General features: G+C 35.1%; 3 protein-coding genes across 3 annotated transcripts; 1 reads left to right on the top strand and 2 right to left on the bottom strand.

Annotated features, from left to right (window-relative positions):
• Positions 1-3,399: 3,399 nt before the first annotated feature.
• Positions 3,400-6,560, bottom strand: LOC136225582 (trihelix transcription factor GT-2). The gene is made up of 2 exons (XM_066013661.1): positions 5,995-6,560; positions 3,400-4,397 (listed from the first exon to the last, which is right to left on the bottom strand). The coding sequence occupies exons 1-2, from the start codon at positions 6,456-6,458 to the stop codon at positions 3,629-3,631; spliced, it is 1,233 nt and encodes a 410-aa protein (XP_065869733.1). The 5' UTR covers positions 6,459-6,560; the 3' UTR covers positions 3,400-3,628.
• Positions 6,561-10,188: 3,628 nt separating this feature from the next.
• LOC136227521 (uncharacterized protein At2g39910) lies at positions 10,189-14,398 on the top strand. Its single transcript, XM_066016212.1, has 8 exons — positions 10,189-10,306; positions 10,387-10,927; positions 11,013-11,099; positions 11,663-11,853; positions 12,561-12,756; positions 13,124-13,188; positions 13,705-13,806; positions 13,891-14,398. The coding sequence occupies exons 1-8, from the start codon at positions 10,266-10,268 to the stop codon at positions 14,006-14,008; spliced, it is 1,341 nt and encodes a 446-aa protein (XP_065872284.1). The 5' UTR covers positions 10,189-10,265; the 3' UTR covers positions 14,009-14,398.
• Positions 14,399-14,624: 226 nt separating this feature from the next.
• Positions 14,625-18,195, bottom strand: LOC136227522 (probable sugar phosphate/phosphate translocator At3g11320). The gene is made up of 4 exons (XM_066016213.1): positions 17,315-18,195; positions 16,301-16,404; positions 15,937-16,165; positions 14,625-15,198 (listed from the first exon to the last, which is right to left on the bottom strand). Exons 1-4 carry the CDS (start codon positions 17,753-17,755, stop codon positions 15,052-15,054), a joined length of 921 nt encoding a protein of 306 aa, XP_065872285.1. The 5' UTR covers positions 17,756-18,195; the 3' UTR covers positions 14,625-15,051.
• Between the last annotated feature and the right edge of the window lie 5,390 nt (positions 18,196-23,585).

The following is a 23,585-nucleotide window of genomic DNA, read 5'->3' as shown; positions in this document are numbered from 1 at the left end:
TCTCATTACGCAAGTCATCTTCCCGCTCCTAGACCTTCTTCTTCATCAAGGAATAAGCAGCCTTCCACCATAGGTTATTTTGACACTCTCCCACCACTTCTTCCCTTAGCTGCTAAATCTTTGTACGACCATTAGCCGCCTCAGCCATGCAAATCATCACCTCCTCCTCCTGAGTGTCACCTACAATTTCAAGCTTGATGGGAACAACCTCAGACCCCGAAGGAGAAAATTCCAAGATCAAAGAATTAGTAGCCAGAGAAGTTGCCGCCTGGCTAAACGAAGGCACGTCGAGATCAAGACAAGTCCTAACACCACTGCCACTAACGACAGGCCTAGTCTGACCATCATTAGAGCAGAAGGTCCGATCCCTTAGTTATGTCATGGTAGCACGCACATTCCCTGATGCAGCATTATCTACCGAGACAGACCCACCTCAGGACACAACAATAGATCTTAACATGCATGCAGATATCCGAGTTAGACATGATAAAAACATGCAACATATATAGTAAAATCAAAACAATACATGTAAAATTCACCTGAATGAGCTAATCATACTCGGGTGTGTCAGTGACTTACAACACCCCATTCGGGTCCCTTACACAACATGGCAGGTATGTCTTTATCATCCGGATCATGTCCGCACAATCACATGCCAGATCAAGCCAAATAAGTTGATCCACTACCTTTTCCTCATCCTCAGACAATACCCTCTCCTCCCTCCACCCACTACCTAGGGAAAGCCGCCAGAATAAGATCATCCTTGTTGGAGCCAACCAAAAACCATTTTATCTTGAACCCCTTGAAACTATCCTTCTTCTTGGTCAAGAAATTCATCAGTTTCTTATCCATATCCCAAATAATAAGATCATCCACGACCCTTAACTTGGACCTCCAAAGGCGGCGAAATATGGCTTCGTTCAACGAGATATTGAAGTCGTGATAAATATTTGTAAAAGCAAGTAGCTCCACTTAGGAGTTTGGGGGGATCTAGGAAGCACTGAGAGCAAATTCTGCCAGAATGTCCTCCACACTTCCCATGAGAGGAAATCACATCCCTATATCCACATGTTGGGTATAAATACTTAAGGAACTTTAGCGGCTGGTACCTACTCGACAGCTGGGGGAAGCATATGAACATCCATCTATTGAAGATCGGGACAACCTTCAATGAACGATCTAATTTTCACCTCAGTCAACATCGATGACGGCTCTTCAGCATGCAAATAAACCTTCCCCGACTTCTTCCCAGTAGACTTATCCACTTCAGAGTTTTTCTTAGGGTTTTGTTTGTTTTGTTTTTTTAGGAGGCATAACCAGAAAGAGGCAAGCAAAGAAAAAGTTAAAATAGAAGAAACACTTACTTCCGAGAAAAGTGTCAATGAAGAACCAAGTAAAAACGAAAGCAGATAGTGAAGAAAACCCTCGAAACAAAACCTTATCCTTTTAAACGAGCACCATCATTGTCATTATCTATCAGTAATGATTAAAGAGGCACTAAATTCCTCTGACATGCACCCCTAAAAAACACAGTACTATGTCACACGACGCACAAAAAAACCACCATCAACTCGAAATACTCCTAGAAGCACAAGAAAACGTGCCCTGACAGTTGCATTTATGAGCATTGGACAAAAGGCAAATCAAACGTCAAGAGCCTGCACAACCTCCTTACCAGTCCTCTATTTCCTAATAAATTTCCAAAAAGGTACCATAATTCAAATCCTCTCCAACAGCTTATCAAGAAATGACAAGGATACCGCTTATCGAAGCTAATGCCTTTTTTTCATCCTTTCATCCTAAAGAACGATATCAGGCAAATATAAACTTGTCATTTGAAACTACAGATTCCCGAATCTACCCTTTAGAAGATAGAATATGAAGCTCCTCATTGTGTAAAACACAGTCAAACAATGGTGTACTAAAAGCTTGATTTGAAAAACATCGCAAGACCTAATCAACAATTCAGTTGTTAACCACTTCCCATCCCAAGAATCACAGGTCAAATGACCTTGAGGGATATCATGCCTCGATACATGAGCTCACACTCTCTTATCAATAGGAGACATGTGACCTACCCGTTCTATGATCCATAATCAACTTCTACAGCTCAAAATCAATATAAATAGATAAGCTCAGCTCGAAGTAAACAAGTTCATAACACATTTGACATTATGGCTTCATATAACAACTATATAGTTAAATACCTGGCCTGGTTTAAACCGTATTTGAAAATTACTATAATATTTTTATCTAAAACTATACATATAATGGCTCGTTAATTGAAATAAATCTCTAAAAAAACCCAAAAGAGCAAAAATAATGAATGATCACTAGTAAATTATGTATATTCTTATTTGACTTAACCTTAGTTTCCATTTAAATTGACAAAAAATGAAAATATCCTATTAATTCCTAGTTTTCCTTTCATGGTCTTATAACATTGAATAATTCAATTTTAACATCAAGGACGAACAGTTAATTTGATATAACAATTAATTTGTGTGTAGATAACAATTAATTTGATATATTATAACTTAAACCTATGATACATAAAACTAATGATTTATTTATATATATATATGGAAAGTACAAAAAGCAAACTCTACAGTTTCGACTATTTTCAAAGACAGTCTCGTATTTTAAAATTTGACAAACAGAGATATTGAGATTCATTTTGTTAGCAAAGACATCTAACCGCGTTAAAAAAACTGACGTGATAGTCAAAGTCAAATTATCATACGGTATTTTTATCTTTCTATTTATTTCTTTTAAAATTTATTATTATTTAAAAAAACATTTTCATATGAGAATTTGATTATGTAGGGAGGGAATTGGTAGCTGAATATGGAGTAGTTAACCTTGGTGCACACTGATGAGGATATTCTCAAGTGACCTTGGATTGGATGAAAATCATCTACAAAACGCTTTTGGTGGTGATGAAAATATTGGTGCATGTCTCTTAGAGTCAATTTCTATCCTAAGTGTCCTCAGCCAGACCTTACATTAGGTCTCTCTCCCCACTCCCGATCCCGATGGTAAGACCATTCTACTTCCCTGGGAGAACATCTCCGAGGGGACACCATCAAACCCCTACCTAATGCCTTCATCATCAACATAGGAGATCAACACTAATTGATGAAAGTAATACAATAACCAAAATGTATTTTGAAATGACCGAAAGCACGGAAATGTATTTGGAAATGACCGAAAACCAACATGATTTATTTTTGTAAATTATTCTCTTTTTTTAGCCTTCTGTTCACAAGGCTACAATAACAAAATACCGAAAAAAGGACGGAATAAAACATGCACACAAGCACTTAAACCCTATTTATTTGAAAGAAAAGTCAACTAACATCTACCAATTAACAACAAAAGAAACACATAGCTATACCATTCACTAAATTAACGGTTTTATAGATATAACTTTTCGTCGATAATATGCATACAATGTCGAATCAAATCATGTTCTTTCCAATAGATAATATGCATATCTCAATTGCTAGAAAGTATAACAAGATAAAATCCGAATCATGCAAAAATCATATGTTTTCGAGATTTTCTTTCCTACCATTGCTTGCTTTCACAACGAGGAAAACAAGTTTTCTAAGTTATGTTATAACCCTTAACTATTACTATCTTTTGTCTCATTTTCTATGTCTGCATGGTCAAAGGCGTTTCCTGGATTAACAAATCCATTTTTGTATAAGATTTGCAATTCTTGAAAGTATGAGCAAGTCTTACTATTTTCATACCGCTTTTTCCCGCCACTTCCGCACGATCTTCTGAAGTACTTGTTCATGTTCTCCCATTTCTCTTTACACTTCCTTGCAGTACGAGTATAGCCCATATTTGACATTTCAGTTGATATCTCATCCCATATGTTAGTGCATTTTCCGCCCATAGATCGAAACTTTTGCTCCATTGCAGCTCGTAGCATTATAAGAGCTTGTACTTCAGCTTCTGGCCATCTTTTGTTGTTCGGGTCACTGTTGAAATCCTTTTGAATGGAAATATTGCTGTCGTTGTTTTCTTCATCGTTCTCTACTAGAGGAATCATCGACATCAATGATTGAGGAGTCTCGACTTTATGGCCCATCATGTTCTCGATGAAGGAAATGAGGGCTAGACTTCGAGCGTTTTCTTGTGCCCTTAACTCCTTTTCTCTTTTCATCCTTTCTCTTTCTTGCTGTCTCCAAGCTTCTTCTCGAATTATTCTCTCCCGCTCTCTCCTCTCCATTGTTTCTATCAACTGCTTGTGCATCTGCTCTTGCTTATCCATCACTTTCATCACCAAACCTTGCAAGAAGTCCTCAAGTTTTTTCCTTGTTTTTCTCTTTCTCTTCCGATTCGCATTTCCCTTGATGTCAGACGAATCATCGCCTGAAGATGAACTGAAATACAGCAAAATTTCATTAGCTGAAACGGTTTTAAAAGAAATAATATATGGACTAGAATACACTACAAAATTTTCTCAGTAAGTGAGCAAACCCCTAAATATGCACACAAATTAAATAAAAAAGAAAAGATCGAGTTCTAGGATTCAATTACTGCTGGCAGAAATCATACTCATACATTACATACTTGGAAAGATTACGACTTCATATGCAGCAAAATGTATGTAAAGTGCAACGACTTAAGAAGGTATATGAAAACTGATGCCCACATGTTGTGCAGGTTTTTCTACAATCTATTTGGAAAAATTTACTGAAAAATACTATATACGTTGTTTATCATTATAATCAAACAACAAAAGGAATATTGTTCATAACATTATACTGAAAAAAGGCTATTCATGTCTATATTTGCCATTTATAGTGTGAAAAATTAATAAAATAAAATTTAATTCGAAACTAAAGCTATAAACTATAAGATTTATCTGTACACTACAAATGAAAAATATTACTTAATGTATTAAATATGATAGTTAGATCAATAAATTCCTAATTCTATCACAATAATCAACATCATTGAAAAAGCAATACTTTCACCATGGCATTTGCTCAGGACTTAAATCAAAGCTTTAAATTATTAATTTATGCAGTACGAATCATCATTAAACGAGTTAACTGAAATGCAGCAAAATTCCATGAGCTAAAATGGTTCCAAAAGAAATAATTAGTGGCCTATAATCCACAGAAAGAATTTCTCCAAGTGATGAAACAAAACCCCAAAATATGCACACAAATAAACTGGAAAGGAAAGCAATCCAGTACTTGGATTGAAGTAATGCTTGATTCAGCTTTGCAGAAATTATATTATCAAACCTTATGCATACTTGTTTGTTCTTTCAACTAAATCTTGGCAAGATTACAACTTTACGGCTTACGACATAACAAACGTGGCAAAATGCAATTGATTAAAACATAACAATGATTTTATAATGCAAGATTGTAAGAAACTGATTTTATAATGCAATGATTTTATAAATGCAAGATTACAACTTTACGGCTTACGACATAACGGCTTACGTCATAACGTGGCAAGGATTACAACATAACGTGGCAAAATGCAATTGATTAGAAAGGTAAAAGTAACCAAACACATCAGATAACAATGATTTTATATAAAAACAAAACGACTATCATCGTGGTGCATTGCTTTTGGTTTGTTTAATTCGGCTGTTCTTGTTGTTCGCTATTAGCTGTTTAATATAACTACTGCTTAGCTGATTTTTCTTCCGAAATAGCTATAAACAAAACAAATTCTAGCTTTTGGAGTGAAAAAACAAAAACGAGCTATAAAAAGAACCAAAGGAGCACTAAGAATAGTTTTGCCTAATATTATACCATCCAGTCCAGTAATGTGTCCTTTAAAGATCAAAAGTTTTTCTTTTGTTTTTTCCTTCTTTTTGCATATTGAAGAATTTTTTCACTCTATATAAGAACAGCAAACTATAACCTAATAAACCATACATGCAAATTCTCTTAACTCATTGTTCAATTCTAAATTTATATTACATGTAAACACAGTTTGAAAACGAATACTCACCTTGATTCATCTTCGAATAAACCTTCTACGCAATTCGGGTACCCATGCTGTCCACCCGTACCCGACCCGATTCTCGTGGAACAATCCGCCACCAAACACTGAAGCCCATTATCTCCAAAACCATGAAAGCCACCCGTCTCCACTTTCCCTGGCGACGCGAAATACTCGCTATCGCCGCCACTCATCGCGCAAACCTGGTCTACTAAGAGTCCAAACTTCTCCAGCGTTCCATCGAGACCACTCGCCGGCGGAAGATCGTTTGTATGGGAACTAGAGGGGGACCTGCCGCTCGCTCGAATCGGACGAAGCTTCTGCGGAGGCAAGTTTTGACGGTCTATATCTGAAGAGTGAACCACAGCAACTGGACTAGGGACTAAAAGGCTGTCGGTAGCCGGGAAAGGCGATATGTGATGAGGGAAATCGGTGACGTTAGGGTTTCGCCGGTCGCCGTTAAGTAGTTCCATAATGAACGGTAATTTTTTAATTTTTTTTATTTAAAAAAAAGGGATAAAGGTAACAGCAGCAAAGATGGATATTTTTTTTCAGAGATAAGGTGAAATGTTAGCTAGTAAAATGAGAGGAGTAAAATGGGTAAAATGGTTCTCCCTCTTTGCCAATTTACGATTTTGTCCTCTATCTGACGTGGCGCCTTCTTCATATATGGGCTTGTCATCTCTGGGCCTATGGACCTTTTCAGTGGTTCTATAAGGGGTCAGAATTAATAAATTATTTACAATTATTTTAAATCCTTAAACAAATTTATTTAAATGTCAGGTTTTCTTAAAACTATTTTTGTTAATAACTGAAAATTTGACAAAAACAAAAATAAAATTATGATATTCTGATATTTTAAGATTTAAAATCATATAATGATAAAATACATAAAAACGATTTTCATAATTGTAAATAAAAATTAAAATATGATTTTTGGTATAATTTCCTCTTCTATATAAGGGTGTGCATTATTATTGAGTAAATTACATCAAAAATTGCATTTCAACCTTTATTTCACATTTGCATAAAAATATATATTGTACATTTAACTAACTCTTTTTTTCTTTTTCTTTTTTTGAGGAACATTTAACTAACTCTTAAAAATATATATATTTTTTACTATATTCAGTTTAAAATGATAAAAATTTCACATAGTTAGAATTTTTATTTTGAATATGGGACAATTTTAATTTAATTCATACATAATTATTTTGTAACTAACCTATTATTATTCAGTTATAACCGAATCAATTCGTTTAGATCTTTTTTTGTTCATTTTGTTTTTAAATGGGGTGTGAATCGGTGATAATTTTAAGCGTATTAATATTTTGGTTCGATTTGATATTAAACATATGTAAAAAAACTTAACTGAATTATGTACATTATATATATTTAAAAAATAGCAAGATCCTTACAAAGAGAATCAACTAACCCACTAGGTATAGAAAATGAAGAAAACTCGCTGGTATCAGAGAGGGCATGTTATGCAATAACAACAACACCCCTATTCGCTATCCAATGAGAAAAAACATCGAGCAATTATATAGATTACTAACTAATTCCCTACAGTCCTAAATGATGCTTTCAAAATCGGATCAGTCAACAACTTCTTCAACGCACACTTGAAAAGAATAGTGTGGCAATGAAAAGAGAAGGCCCAAATGATGTCCATGTGCAAAGCTAACGCCGCTACATCACGAGCATCAATAACACCAGTAGTCCAAGAACTATAACAGACCATGAAATTTCTATCGGAACTATGGAGAACAACACCCATTCCATTATTTTTATCTCTGTTGAAAATAGCTGCATCGATATTGCACTTAATGAAACCTCGGCCAAGCTTCTCCCACCACGCTGCACAACTAGATTGGGGAGGATGAATAGTAGACTTCCTCCGCTGATGAAGATTCCAGTCATCAACAAAACACAGTGATAAATCCATTGAAGACCCATTTGACAACAATTTATTACTCCATACTCTATTATTCCTTTGCTGTCAGATGGTCTAAAGAGTGACAGAAGCTCGACACACAAAAACTTTAGGCAAGGACGAACAAAAATGAAAGAAACGGTCACTAAGAAACTCAAGGTTGAAGACATCAATGTTAATGCCAATGTGAACTCAGCACGAAGTAGTAAAAGCGCATCCTACCAAAAGATGGTAGGCATGCTCGATATCAACTTGAAAAAACGGGCACATAATTGGAATATTCATGCGACGCATAGTCAATAAATAGCAAGTAAGGAGACAATTCGAGCATAATTTCCACAAAACACTTTCATTTTCGAAGGCAGATTTAGGCCCCAGTATTCTTCCAACCATCCACAACAACTGAGTTATTTCTACTAGTTTCGATGGTACGGTAACCAGATTTTGAAGTGAAAATATCATCTCTAGTATGATGCCAAATCAATTTATTTGTTGAGGCATGAACTGAAATATTAATTTTGGCCATCATATTAGCATCCTCCAGAATAAAAAAAAAAAGGTATCAATCTTACCCCGACTCCAAATTTTAGAACCTGAAATAAAGAGCGTAGCCACCTTGTCAACCTCATGAGCAACGATAATAGGAGAAGTCAGCTTAAAGTTTGACTCATTATCAGTCAAATGATCACTCTAAAAGGAAATAAAACGATCATTTCCAATCCTTCGGCGAAAACTAAGAGAAAGGACTTTTATAGAACATCACACACTCCTTCAAAGAAAACTAGGATTAATGCGTAACTTAGAGGAAAGGAAAGTATCATGAGGAAAATATTTGACTTTGAATCACTAACCAAGAAGTATGGATTGGTAACAAACTTCCACCCTTCCTTTCCAAGAAGAGCAATATGAAAATTCTTAAAATCTAACCCCATTTATCCTTGCTAAGACAAAGACAAGACCGTCAAACCGCTATGATGTCCTTCTTTCTTCATAACCCATTAAAAAGAGTTCATCATTTTATGGAGCTCCTCACATATAGAATTGAGGAGCAAAAAAGTGCTCATACCAAAAGTAGGCAAAGACTGAGCAATAGACTTTAGCAACGCCTCCTTACCTGTAGATAAAAGAAAACGAAAGCTCCAATTACCAAACCTTTTACGGAGACGATATTTTTTAAAAAAAAAACTTAAAAATTGCAGTCCTAGACCTCGCAATAAGAGATGGGAGAACTAAATAGCACCATGTATCCAAATGGCTGCTAACATTAAGCAACTTACAAATAACTAATCTAGACTTTGTATTGACATTAGAGCTGGAAAAAATCCCAGAATTGTGGAGACTAATAGCTTGACAAGAAGCAAATTCATATACAAAAAAGATATCATACACAATACTGCTCTCCTCCATGGTAGCTTTAAAAAAAATGAAACGGTCATATGGGACACAGAAGGGCCCCTCTGGATATAGAATACACGTGTAATTTCAATCTAGCTCCGCTTTATGAATTAATTTAGAAAGAACCTCCACACAGAAAATAAATAAATAAGAAGAAGGTCCCCTTGGCGAATGTATCGCCCAGTTTAATAAGCTCATCAAAGTTACCATTTATGGAAACTGAGTTCTAGAGTAGCAACACATAACATGATCCACTGAATCCAACAACTATGGAACCCCATCCTAACCTCATCCTAACTAACACTGCCTACCAAAAAAAAATCCGTTATCATAAGTTTTTCTCATATTTATTTTTAAAGCCACTTTCCTTGAATTCCCTCTGATTTTCCTTTTCATATAACGAAGAGACTCAAAAGCAATTAAAATATTATCAACAATAGTCTGATCCGAGATAAATGCAGATTGGTTCTCAAAAATATATCCAGGCAAAACAATTTTAAATATATTAGCCAAGATCTTAGCAATAATTTTGTAAAATACATTATATAAGGATACAGATCTCAAATCTTTCATATAATTCGAGTTAGATTTAGAAATCAAAACAATAATAGTATCATTAAGATCGATAGGAAACTTCTTCCAACTGCGATAACCGTCACTCACATTAAAACTTCCATAAGTGTTGAAAAAAAGCGTGGACATAAACTAAACTTGCATTTAAAACATACTTTAAACTCATCATATAAGAATTATCACTAAGATGAGTAAATAAAGAGGAAAAGTTTTTTTTCATTGAAATATAGTGACTTTTAATTGTTCACTTTTTGTTAAATTTAATTTATAGTGGTGTCGTTTTGACGAAATTTCTTGTCGTTTAGTTAGAGGCCGTAAAGCATTCAAATATGCAGAATTCGTAGCGTTTTCTTTGTATTGAGAGCCAAAAAAGAAAATGGTGAATTCTCTCTTTGATCTCCATAGCCGATTAATTCAGTAAGCTCTTTCTTCTTTCTATCTATTTGTTTCCTTTCTCTCCGAAAACATGCCGATTTATCTTAATTCTCGCTTTTCAGGCTATCGGCTGGTATACTAGACTCTATATCCAGAGCAAACTACACACCAGCAGAAGGCACAAACGTATCTACCAAATTGATACTTGAATCTCTACTCTCTAATCAAAACTTTGATCGCAATGCTGAAATTACTGAAACCCAACTCCAGAATTCCATTAAGGATTTTGCTTTAGCTTGTGCCTTACTTTCCTCCTCTCAGGTCTCGACCCATGAATTGCTCTCATGGATACCTAGCGACCTCTGTCTTCTCTCGAATTCGGCTTTTGACGAGTTCTCAAGGGCGTATTGCACAAGTGGTTTCGGGGAGAGAAATAGGAGGAGGCTTAATGAGTTGTTCGAATTAGATTCTGGTTTGGTAAGTGAAGAGAAGCGATTGGTAGTGGAACTTATGCCTGAGGTTTTGCCCTTGTTGAAAGAGAGTATTAAGGAGAGTTGTATAGATAAGGACCTTGATGGCGATGAGGTTTCTTCGGCGGCAGCTCGAGCTCCGGTTGGGTTTGCAATTGTGGCTGCTTATCAGTTTAGATGGTTCGTTACTCAGGTAGCCAGAATATTTGTTTTTCTTCATTTTTTATATTCTCCGGAGTAACGATGTTTAATTCTTTGTTTGTTTCTTAATTTGGTAGGTTGATTATCCACATTTGGGGAAAATGTGTACTTTGGTTATTCCTTGTGGGTTGACTGCAATGGATCACTGGTCACCGGAGGTGAAAGTAAGTATATGCTCGGTCATTTTCTTAGTTTTGCCTAATTGCTTCTGGTTTTGCTGTAATTGATGCTGATTGTTATGTGTTCAATATTCTGTAAGTAACCCATAATCTTAATTCCTTTAGTGCAAGTGTTTAACACTTCCGTAGAATGGTGATTTTTCATAGGATGATAATTGGATTAGTTTCATTGCGTACTTTTTCATTAATGCAATTTTAATTTTGTGATTACTTCCGTTTTGGCTGCTTTAAAGTTTCAGTTATAGAGTGAACAAAGGAAAAAGAACATCATAATTTTCAAAGTTTTTATAAACATCATCTAAAAGTAATATTAGAGCTTTTGCTTCATATGCATTAGAAGAGAGAACATGCATACAAAAGGATGCTGAAGAGAATGAGTTGGGAAACAGATTTTCTATTAAAAAAGACATCATTTGAAAAAATGTATCCTCTTTGATTGTAATCGTTCTAAGAAACTTTTGCTATTCTAGGATCTCAGGATTCTAAAAAGATGTAGAACTATGTTTTTCAGAAAAGTCATTATAATGCTTGTTTTCTCTTGGTTTCAGGGGCAAGGCATGATTAGTTTCATACATCTTGCAAAAAATGTGAATACTACTGAGCTTAGTTGGTATGAGGATGTGATTCTTGATGCCTGCTGCCAGAATATTGCTTCTGCTGATGAGATATGGAGTCCTGCTATTGAGATGTCTGTGCTTGTTGTCACTTATACACAGCGGAGTAATCCTCGTAGTCAATGGTGAACTTCTCATGCACCTCCTTTCTTTTTCTATTTTGTTTTACCTAGTTACGTTTGACAGGAAATTACAATGTGCATTAATATGTTACAGAAGTTGCAAATGAAAAATAAATAAATAAATATTGGTGCAGTCTTAGATTGCTATTCTTTTTCACAAGAAGAAAGCTGATAAAGATTAAGTATTTCATTAGCTATTGGACTTCTGTCCACTCAAGATTAAGTATTTCATTACAGTAAGTTGCTACATGAGTCATAATGTTCTCCTTTTTGCAGCATGATTTGCTTTGATCTCAGTATCCTTTTTCTGATTTTCTTTATCAGTTTATCTTGCTAGTATTGGAAAAAATATAGCTGCTATTACAGTTTTTGCCACCGAGTATCACACATCTACTTCTCTAAGATACGCTATAATAAATTGCAGACATCATGTTTCCTTGCATCTTTTGGGTCAATATCCTATCCCTTGTTATGGTTTTCTGGGAATTAGCGGGATAGTGCAATTCGTTAGGCACTATAGTGGTTCCTAACAATGGAATAAACTTCACTCGTGCTGGATTTTTTCTTCATTCATGATTTTTTTTTTTCTGAATATACATTGTCATCTGCTAATCTGGTTTCTGGTTTTTCAAATGATTAGTAGTTTTTTTTTGAGTAAGCATCATCATGCATTTATTTTGGCATAAAGTTCTTTGTAATTTATTGTACAGGTTTGAGAGGATACTCAACGAGATGTTAGGTCACTTGGAGCGCCAGCCAAGGAATAAGGATCGCCGCATTGCATGGCTTAAATCTGTAGAGCCACTTTTCCATGCAACTGGTCTTCTATTATTAGCCCACTTTAGGCGGATTTTTCCACTTTTCTTTCAATGGATGCATGCTGATGACGACGAAACTCTTCTGCTGGTAAACTTGATATCACTGAATGTCTTTAGGGTTATATTTGGATTGCTTTGATAGTAATGTACACTTTTGAGCAATGTTCTGCATTACATTACATCCTTTCTTTATGATATTAATCACCAAGGAGACACTTTTTTGTTTTGTTTTAGGTTATCATTTATCAGATTTCATTTTTGTTTTTGTTTAATACTTTCAAGGCATCTTATTTCTGTTTTTTCTCTGGTCTATAGAAAAAACTTGACTCTTAAGATGGAAGTCTTCATTTGCCTCAAATAATTTCTCTTTCTGCTTCTGTATAGAATTGTTTTTGACATTTTATTGAACAATGCTTTTTGAGAATGCATGTTTGCTAATTTTGCTCTTTGTCCAGGTTCTCAAACGGGTCCAAACGCTAATAAGGTTAACTTGGATAAGGAACTCGCCGTACATTGAAAGGTAAGCCGAATAATAACGTTTTAACCTGCATAAGTTCGGCTGGCATTTGAAATCCTATGCATTGACTTCAAAAGAAGAACCATAATGATCTATGCAGTTACCTTAGGGTATCAAATATTATTTGTTTAATTTACTTGTAAAACTCCTCCCTCTTAAGCAGCGTCTCAAGTTCGAGTCTTGTGTATGGCAAAAACAGCTGTTGGGAGCGTTTTATCCCTTTCAGAGTCCAAATCTGGATTCAACTTGATGATAAAATACCAAAAAGCATTTCAAATGCTCATTGCTTACACTCTCAGGTGGACCAAATTCAGTTGACTATGTTTTCACCTAAAAAACCATTAGTAGATCCAGCTTTCAGCATAGTCTCTCATTTTTAACTTGAATTTGCAGGCGATTTGCCTTGTGTGAATAACTTATAGCCTGGACCTTAAAACTGAATCCAGTGAGCATGTGGTATCGTAATTGAGTATATAATTTAGCCTTTCATTTCAATTTTTACTTGTTTTTTTTTTTCAGATTGGTAGAAGAACTAGTACAAGTATATAAGGAAGGAGCATTTAAGATGGATCGAGAAGGAATTAGGACTAATATTCTTGAGATACTGGTCCTTCTTCAACAGTAAGCATATTTTTTTCAAATGTTTATACAAAATAGAGTTGAGGTTACTTGGTTTTAATTGAACTTTTTTGCTGTAATTCCAAGATGCAATGGCCTGCAATTTGAAACAAGCTGGGACAAGCACAAGGATGATCCAAATTTGACAAATCTGAATACATCATTAAGGGGAAACACAGTCCATGATATTGCTGCCCATGCATAGTGTTATTAACTTATTATCTTCAAGACAGTCACTGAAAGGGGTACTTGGGGTTTTCTATGGTGATCTATGGGTGTTTTTGCAAAAAAAAACTAAAGTTTCATTCCTACCTTCCATGGAGTTTTCCAGCAACTAGTGGGTTCTCAAACCTCCCCCTATCAGTTCAAGAGTTATTAAGATGCTAAGCTTTGGCAATGGTTATGGCTTCAAGTTGAGTAAACCCAGCTTATAATCATCTGTGATTCCATTAAGATTTCATCAAAATTCCTTTTTTTTTTTTTTTTGTCATTTAGAACTTTGTTTTTAGTCTAATATAAACACTTCATTAGGTGCAACCTCTTCTTATATGTATGTATTTATTGTAAATAAGTTTTTAAGCTGCTATTCCTCCTACTCCCAGCTAAATTAAATCATCAATCATGGACTGAATTGGAACTCCAATTTGTTTCACAAAAATAATGCCATGAGAACTTTTTTTCCTTTTACCTTTGGATTAACTATACGCTATGTAAAGATAAAATTTTATAAACAAATAATAACACATGAACTAAATATATCAAAATTAGAATTTAAGGGCAGAAAGCGAACACAGGACACCACAAAGTCACAAGATGATAAATAGCAGTAAAAATTGAGGTTTGTTTTCATTAATTAATCAGTATGACAAATTTCAATAACAAACTGATTCTGTAGAGAGCCGATTCTACAATAATTTCCTGAAAGAATAAAAAAGAAAAAAGAAAAGAAAGATATTCCTCTACAAACCCTATCCTGGGAATAATAGAGATAAATCAGTCCCTTATTTTGAGTTTTCTACTTCTTGCTAATTCTGCACTGCACTTGTTGCTGCTGCTGATACAAATGGAAACCTATCTCTTGGTTCCATGTAAACGAGAAAAAAGAAAAAAAAATATTTGAATTTAGAGGCCAAAATCCATAATCAGCATTCAACTGCCTCCCTAGGAAGAAGGTTGTTGCTGTCCTGGCACCAATGCTAACAAAATGTGTAACTTTTTGCTCAAATCTTTTCACAGATACTACACACTTCATTTGCTTCTTTTCTTAGCTTCGCTGTAGAGGATGACTCCAAAGACTGTAAGTGCGTAACCCATCATTCCAGTTACTGACACCGGATTTTTGAAAATTAAAATCGAAACAACAACTGCTACAGCCCCTTTTGCATTCCCTAGAACCTGCAAAGATCACAAAGATATTTCATATATCTCAAAAACACATTCATATCAAGAGTAAAGGTAATTTCACAAGTTTTTACAATGAACTTGCACTTCTTTCAAGAAGAAAACATTGCATGCCGAAAACTAAATCAAACGGATCCCTCTGCGTATAATTCAAAATGCTGATGATGAAGGATTTCTAATTTCCACATGAAGCCCTCAAAATAAATTAGACCACCAAGTTAACAGTTCAAAGTTCAAAGACATCTTCACTCATCATCATCATCAAAGTCCTTTCAGGAGATTATATCAATAATTTCCTAACTAGATAACATGCCAAGGTACATAAAACTCGCACTTTTTAGCACTAAAAATAAGTATGGTTTAATTATATCAAATCCAGTTGTCCTATCAACAAGAACGTTCAGTTATTATCCGCTTGAAAGTGCTTGCTGTCTGATAATATGTCTCACATAGAATTAATAATTTCAAAATATCACCAGACACTGTATTTCATATGCAGAGAACAGGACTGCGTTCAAAAAAATCAGAAAGAAGTTCTAAAAAAATGTGCATATCCGTGAAAGTTCAATGGTTCAAATGGAATTATTTGGCCCCGTCAACAATTACACTCCTTTCCGTTAGTCAGGTAGAGGAAATCATTGCATTCTTAAGCATTGCTGTTCAATGTAAACACAAGTTTTCTATTGGCAACATACGCAAGTGTAGGATCTCGAGTAGAAAAGGACAGCATACCTGTAAAGTCAAAGCACTGGTGTGTTTTGTGACCAAGAAATTGGTCAAATTCACAAAATATGCCAGTGATGAGTTGAACAATAGGTACCAGACGATCTTAATATCATCCCTTGCAAGAGCCAGTGTAATGCCAACAACATTATCTTCCATGATAAGAGTTGCAGGGAGCAAAAACACTACAGCAATAGGAGCCATGTAGAGAAGGAGATTCATAGAATTCAGCTTTTCCCTGAAAGATTAAGGGCTTTTCAGTATGCAATTCCATTTCCAGATTAATTTAGATTATGAAAAAAAATAGAAATAGCTTTATAATTTCAAAAGAAACAAAAACAATGCATTAAAACCAAAAAATAAAAAATCTTACCCCTCCGAAGAAAGTAAAATCCCCTGCAGCACTGATTTGAGTGCCCTTGCAGCTGTAGCCGCAATACACATTATAAACCCAAACAGATGAAAGCTTGGCTCACCCTGTGGACAGAGGCAAGATAAGCATAAGTATGTAGCAATGGAATCATCTGTATACTACATAGACCCCATATCTCCAAAAACAAGGAAGGGGGTATTCAATTGGACTGAGAAAGACAAAAGTAACCATCACACCACACGCCACAAAGACGTAAATAAATAAAAAGCTCTCAAATAATAAGTTCTTCACAATGAGAACAATGGCACCCAAACTTCAACATTGCTGGTACTCATTGCCAATAATGGAAATTCAACGGAAAAAGACTTTGGCTTTTCCTCCAACCAAAATTTAAGCATCCAACTAGTACTGAGACTTTTGGTTGCACTGCGGAACATGCCCAGGCACTCTTAATGGAGAGTCCCAATTCTTGTGAAAACTCTTATCTCCGCTCAAGTAATGCAATTTGATTATATTCTAACTATACAATTGAACAACTTATGCAAGCAGCTATATCAGACAAGGCAGTGGTAGTCCTATGTATGACAGGCAATCAAACACCCGAACTCGTACATTTCATTTACCTCCATTTCTAAGACTCCAAATTAAAGCCAAAAAGTTCATTTATTTTCTTTCTCTTTAGATTAGACAACTTAGTCATTCATTTTCTGGTATACAAATACAAGAGCCTCCAGTAACTTACCAAAGACCACTTGATACTTGCCACTATTCAGTTCAAAAGTCAAGCTATTCCACTTAAAATTAACTAAATTACATCAATAGATCAACTAACAGGAATTCCATTATCATATGTTTTCCAGCTACTATAAACAGCTAAAAAATTCAACTAAATCAACCATAATTCAAAAAACCTTTCCAAAAACACCTAATTTAGAAACAAACAAAGCAAACCCATCTCCAAAATTCACATAATTTAAGCTCTCATAAAGGGAAAAAAGGAAGGGAAAAACATACCCCACTGGCAATAACAACTCCAGTAACAACGGGAACCAAGGTGACATAAGTAAGCCAAGCCTCTCTCCTAAGAGTCATCAAATAAGCAAAAACCGCAGTGAAAAATGGCGTCGTAGCACCAATCGCCTGATTAAACGAGACGGGCAAGAACCTCAAGGAAATATTACCAAACACGACCGACACGCAGAAAACGAGACTCAAGGCGGTGATCTTGAAGAATTGAACGCGGGAACGAATTGTCTGCATAGGGACCATCTTCATCCAAGCAATGGCGATATAGCTAAGCAAACTACAAGCGGTCATATGGCACATAGTAAGGAAGATCGGATACTTGAAGCCATAATTGCTGAGCAAGTACTTGTTCAGTAACAAAACCCCAATATTTGATGAGTACCAGGAGGCAACTAGACCGATTGTGAAGAACCGCGATGTACTCTTCATATTTGGGGTTTTTTAATTTAATCAATTTTTCTAGAGGATATTTCAGTCCTGATCGGACGGCAGAGATTTGAGGAGGTGAACGGAGATTAGGTGAGGTGATGTGTACTCCCTTGGTATGGATCTGGAAATAGAGAAGGACTATCAATGGAGATTGGAAGGTGGCCCATGGATCTGTGACATAGAGAACTCGAATTTTCAACAAATAAAAATAGAATAAAAAGACGGGAAATTTGAGGGCAAATTTTGGAGGGAAAGCGATGATTAATTCAAAGGATTTAGAAGAAATGTGGGTTTTCCTGAAGAAGAGAAAAACGAAGAAGATGAAGAAGACGAAGACGAATTTGAGCAAGCAGCAGAAGAAGAAGAAGGAGGGAAGGAGGTGGTAAACGCGTGAGAAGTTTTTTTTTTTTTTTTTAGTTTTGGGTTTTTAATTTTTATATTTATTTTCTCTGATTTCAGTTTTCTGTATTGCAAAAAGAGAGAGATTTATAATTGATTTTAAATTAGGTTACAATACAAGGAAAGGTATACTTTTTGACTTTTTTATTTATTTATTTTACTCAAATATACTCTTTGTGGCCCTCAACTTCACGTTTCTTTTCCATTAAGCCCCTTTTGGATTTTATTGGGTAATTGAATTTATTTTCTCATTTTTATTTCATCATTCAATTTTCTTTATTAAAAATATCTAATTTTTTTTATTAAATACATTATTAAAAAAAACTATACGCAATAAAAAAATATCACATTTCTTAAAAAAAAAAGTGGATTGCTATTCACCACCACCAAATTACTTATCACCACTCCTGTTGGAACACTTTTGGCTTTTTCATTTTTTAAATTCAAAAACTGAAATTCTCTCAAATTTTTTCGAAATTCAAAAACCTGAACAACATTCATGGGACTTAAACACGATAGAGGAAAAAGACTAATGATTCATCGGATAAGTATTTTTATTTGAAAATCGAATCGAAAACATGAGTTCCGTCTCCGGATTCGGAGACAAAACTCGTTGAATATGTGCTAAACGAGTGATTCACACCACCTGGCCTTGGCAGAAACAAATGAACTACCCGTTTCTGCCTAGGTAGAAACGAGTGATCCACCCGTTTCTACCTAGGTAGAAACGGGTAGTTCATCCGTTTCTACTTAGGTCAGGTGGTGTGAATCACCCGTTTAGATCAATTTGGATGAATTTTTTTTATATATTGATTGAATCGATTAGTTTTTTGAGACGAATTTCAATTAGTGTAAATAGAAACTATAGTTATTCGATTTTCTTGACGTTCTCGGGTCCATTTTTCAGAAATCCAATTTTTGATTCGAGAGCGAGATGATATTAAGTGTTTGAATGGAAAAAAAAGAGATGATAAGTAATTTGGAGAGGATGAATAGCAAAACCTAAAAAAAAAAAATATATCACATCATGTAAATACTTTATACGGAATTCAAATCAACCAATGCAATAAAATCAAGCAGAAACTAATTAAATCAGTTTAGAAAAAAAAAAACTATGAATTTTTGTCTGTGGCTTCCATTTCGGAAAAAAATATATGTTTTGATTTAATTTACAGTTGTTTATAATCAATTAAAATTGTGGATACTAATTAAGGTTAATTTCAGGGGTGGAGCCAGTCCAGAGCTCGGGGGCTTCGGCCCCTCCGGCCGCCGGCTCCATCCTTGAGTAAAATGTGTCCGGTAGTTTATAGCTCCCTAATTTTAGTATATTAATTTTATTCTAATTGATTTTTTCCCTACAACTCTTTTAAAGTTTTTTTTTTTCCAAATGTAATTTTTAAGAATTTAATATTAGATTTATAAAACATTAAATATTTCTACTTCTTTTAAGTTTAAAAGTTTTAATTTTTTTACATTCAACACATAAAAACTACAAAAATTTAGATGTTTTAGTTTAAGAAATCAACATTAAAGATATAGAAAATTAAATATATTTATGTTTTTCACTTTGGTAAAAATGAAGCAGCTTTATCATGCTGGATGCTAAAAAAATTTTCCAACCCTAACGGACTGGAGTTTAAAAAATTACCATAAATTACGTAACTAAAATTAGTCCTCCAAATCTCAAATTCTGGCTCCGCTACTGGTTAGTTTGAATGATTAAGAGCATCAAACCATTTAAATTAGATATTGAGTTCGAGTCTTAAACGATTCTCGCATCGAGAAAAATCGGATAACATATATAAAATGTGTTTATGTACATATTAATTGTGGTTTTATGTTTGGTTAAATTACATTATCTATTTCTAGAAAACAAATCCTTCGTGCTCTTCCATGTGTTGGTTTTACAGGCAAAGTTGGGCATCAAGTCAAGTCAAGGTGGACCCCTAATTTGTAATTTTTCATATAAATATAAAATTTAAAAATTTAAAAATCATAATATAAATAAATTTCAAAGATTCACTTTGGAATACACAGCTACGAATTCCATTAATTGGACCCTTCCTTTGGGTTTTGTTATTTGTTATATTGTTATTTAATTTATAATTTTATAATTTGCTTATAATATTTAGATTTATATTTGGCACTATCATTTTAAAAACTTAATACTTTATTTTTGTTAATAGTTTAAAAATTATCGCATATTGTATCAAAATAGCATATTAATTCATTTATGATCAACGGATTTTTTTCCCAAAAGAAAGAGAAATTCAATATTGAAATAATAAAAAAGAGTATGTTTAATTTAAAGGACTCCGAGTCTATTCCATAAGTTTTAAGTTTTGATGAAGAAATGAAGAAATACTATTTCTAACTAATTCATACTTGTTCATGAACTACCATATTCGCAGAACGGTCTATATAACTGCATTTTACATTAGGTAAGAAAACAACAACCTTTTAAAGTCATTTATAACCATTTCATAAGCAGGCCCGAAAGCTAAGAGATTTGATATGATTAACGATCAAAGTTGTATCAGTTTCAAAATCAACATTACCAAGATCTTTCATCTCGATCAAACTCAATGTCTCCCTCACACCAACAACTTCTCATTCTCGAGCTTGGAACGGACCATGAACTAGGCACGCCAAAGCCCCACAAAAACAATCATTATAGTCCTTCAACACGTCACTAATTCCCAAAGAACCAAACCCTGGAATGACAAAAGCATCGACATTGACCTTGTAATAAGAAACCGCAAGTTTAGGCCAAATTTCCAAACCACTTAAAACCTCTAAATCAATAGCATCTCTACAAACGTTGAAAGACCTCGATTTGGCCTCCTGCCAATCCCTTATGAAATAGCTTGCTATGTGAAGAAAAACATCAGCCCCCAATTGCCTGTTATTCCAAACTAACGTGTTCCAACCATGTTGAAACACCTTTCCACATGATTTTGATTTGACAAAATTATTTAAGATAATCTATGATTAAGGGACAATTAAATTTAAGTGCTTTGATTTAAGTGTACTAATATGTTTGTTCAATGTTGAGTGTAAATATAAATGCAAATGGAAATAAAAAGTAAGACAGGACGAAGTCAGCATGAGTAAACAGCACAAGCTGAGTGGAGTATAACTCAGCATGATAGAAGATCTTCAGAATAGAAGCTTAAGGATCAAACAAATCAACGAAGCTGAGTGGAACGCAACTCAGTATCAAAAGTAGAGAAGTCTTCTTGAGAACTGTGTCTTGCAGAACGAAGCTGACCATGGAAGCTGAGTAAAAGAGAACTCAGTATTTTTATTAGCAACAATCGAAGAAAACGGCTATCAAAGACAAGCTGAGTGATCTTCAGGACAGCGCGAATGATCCGTTTGCTAAAAGACAAGATCCGACAACTGTCTGCACTAATAATAGAAACCTTGGAATTACGCAAAAGTCAATTTCAAGATGTATGGGTCAACTGTGCTTTTGCTAAAAGACAAACTGGCACAAAGAGATGAAACCTGCGAGAAGAAGACAAACCTGACGCCTGCGGAATTCAGACGACATGATTGGCCTGCAAATCTGAAGCTGACCAGAGCCTTGTCGTAAAAAGGAGCCGTTTGGATTCAACGGACAAATCCAGAATTCAAATGAACAAGTCTTCAGAATACAACTATAAAAGGACAAGTATACTTCTTGGATCCTTTGCCGATGGTAAAAACAAAAAGAGAATAAGAGCATACATACAAAAGCACATCAATACAAGAAAGAGATCTTACACCAAATTTCTATTCCTGTGTAAATGCTAGAGTGATTTTCTTTGTAATCATCTAAAGTGTTCTTTGTCTGAAAAAGAACAATCTTGTATCAATCGTAGTATTGAGAGAGTGTGCTGAGTACTCGGTTTGGTTCTCAGTGGTAGAGAAAATCTAAGTGCTGGGTTGTAGCACTTAGTGGAGTTGAGTAGACGAATAGAGGACGGTACTCTTGCATATTCAACTGCCCTGTAAACGGTTTGTGATCTACCTTTAAAGAGCTTAGTATTGGATTTAAAAAGCCCGGAGGGATTCTGGGGACTGGACGTAAGCGGAGAGGCCGAACCAGGATAAGTCGTGCTGAGTAATTTCTAACTTTCTTTCAATATATATCTATATGTGTTGCTTGCTATATTTACTCAGTATATAAATTGCTTAGCTGACACTGAGTAAATCAGAGTGCTGAGTTGGAAGCTGACTACAAATGTGTCATTTCCCAACTCACAAGTAAAACAGTTCTAGTCAGTATCTGACTAAAGCCGTCTTACGACTCACTCGGCCACGCTGACCAAAACTGAGTTGCGAAACTCAAAGAATTAAATTAAGTCAGAGCAATTAAAGCGAAAAAGTTACATTAGTTCCTAACCCCCCCCCCCCCCCCCTTTGGAACTAATCACAAGGGACCAATAAACCATACACTCTAAATAATCATGACCCACGTACACTTATTATCCAAACTGAACATAGAGAAAACATATGTTACCCAATCTTTGAAATTGTCTCTAAAGCTAGGCAAAAGATTACCCCAATTAGATAAATTCCAAATAAGAGCAGTAAACAAGCAATCTCTAAATATATGAAGACTAGGTTCATCCTAAACCCCACAAAACACATACCTCCCATCAACATTAATGTACCTCTTAATCAGGACATCGACGGTAGGAACAATCACTTGACCAACGTGCCAAAGGAAATTTCGAACCTTCACTAGAACACTAAACTTCCAGATTATTTTCCGAACATCATAAAAGCTCTCAGTAGCCATGTTAGTAAGGCTCTTATAACCGCTTTTAACAGTGTAACAACCATGGTGCTCCTCCTTCCAGAACCACGGACTCATATTCACCGAAGGCGATAACGGATACTCAAAATATTCACTTGATCCTCGAGGTTGAAAATATCATGAATAATCGTCTCATCTCATCTTTGACTCTCTAATGAATACATGAAAAAGTCCAGTGCATCTCTGATTTGGGTGGAAAAGATGTGGCCAGCCCTCCATTAGTTCCATCAATCACCCGCTAGTTGTGACCAATACAAATATGACACCATCACCCATTCTCCTCCTACAGCTTGCTCAAGCAAATCCTTAGCTGTCCAAAGATTGCTCTAGACAAAACTCGAATTGCTACCTATTGAGAAATGAAAAAAAAAACAATCATAGTCTTTAAATTATCATGTTTTAAAAAGATGAAAGACAAAAGTGTCTGATGAAATGCCACCCCCGTTTGCCTAACATAACCAAATAAAACTCCCAGAGTTTCTTAAAACCCAAACCACCCTATTAAATTTGGTACATTAAGTCTGTCACAACCCATTCCTTTTATACCCCTACCACTGTGCAACCAATATGCATTGCACATCCTCTCCACTCCCAAGACAGACCTACCGGAAGTAAAAACACATT

Source organism: Euphorbia lathyris, chromosome 4 (genome assembly GCF_963576675.1).
Source record: "Euphorbia lathyris chromosome 4, ddEupLath1.1, whole genome shotgun sequence".
NCBI lineage: Eukaryota > Viridiplantae > Streptophyta > Magnoliopsida > Malpighiales > Euphorbiaceae > Euphorbia > Euphorbia lathyris.
The sequence above is the reverse complement of the archived record's forward strand: the minus strand, read 5'-3'. Positions and strand labels throughout refer to the sequence as shown.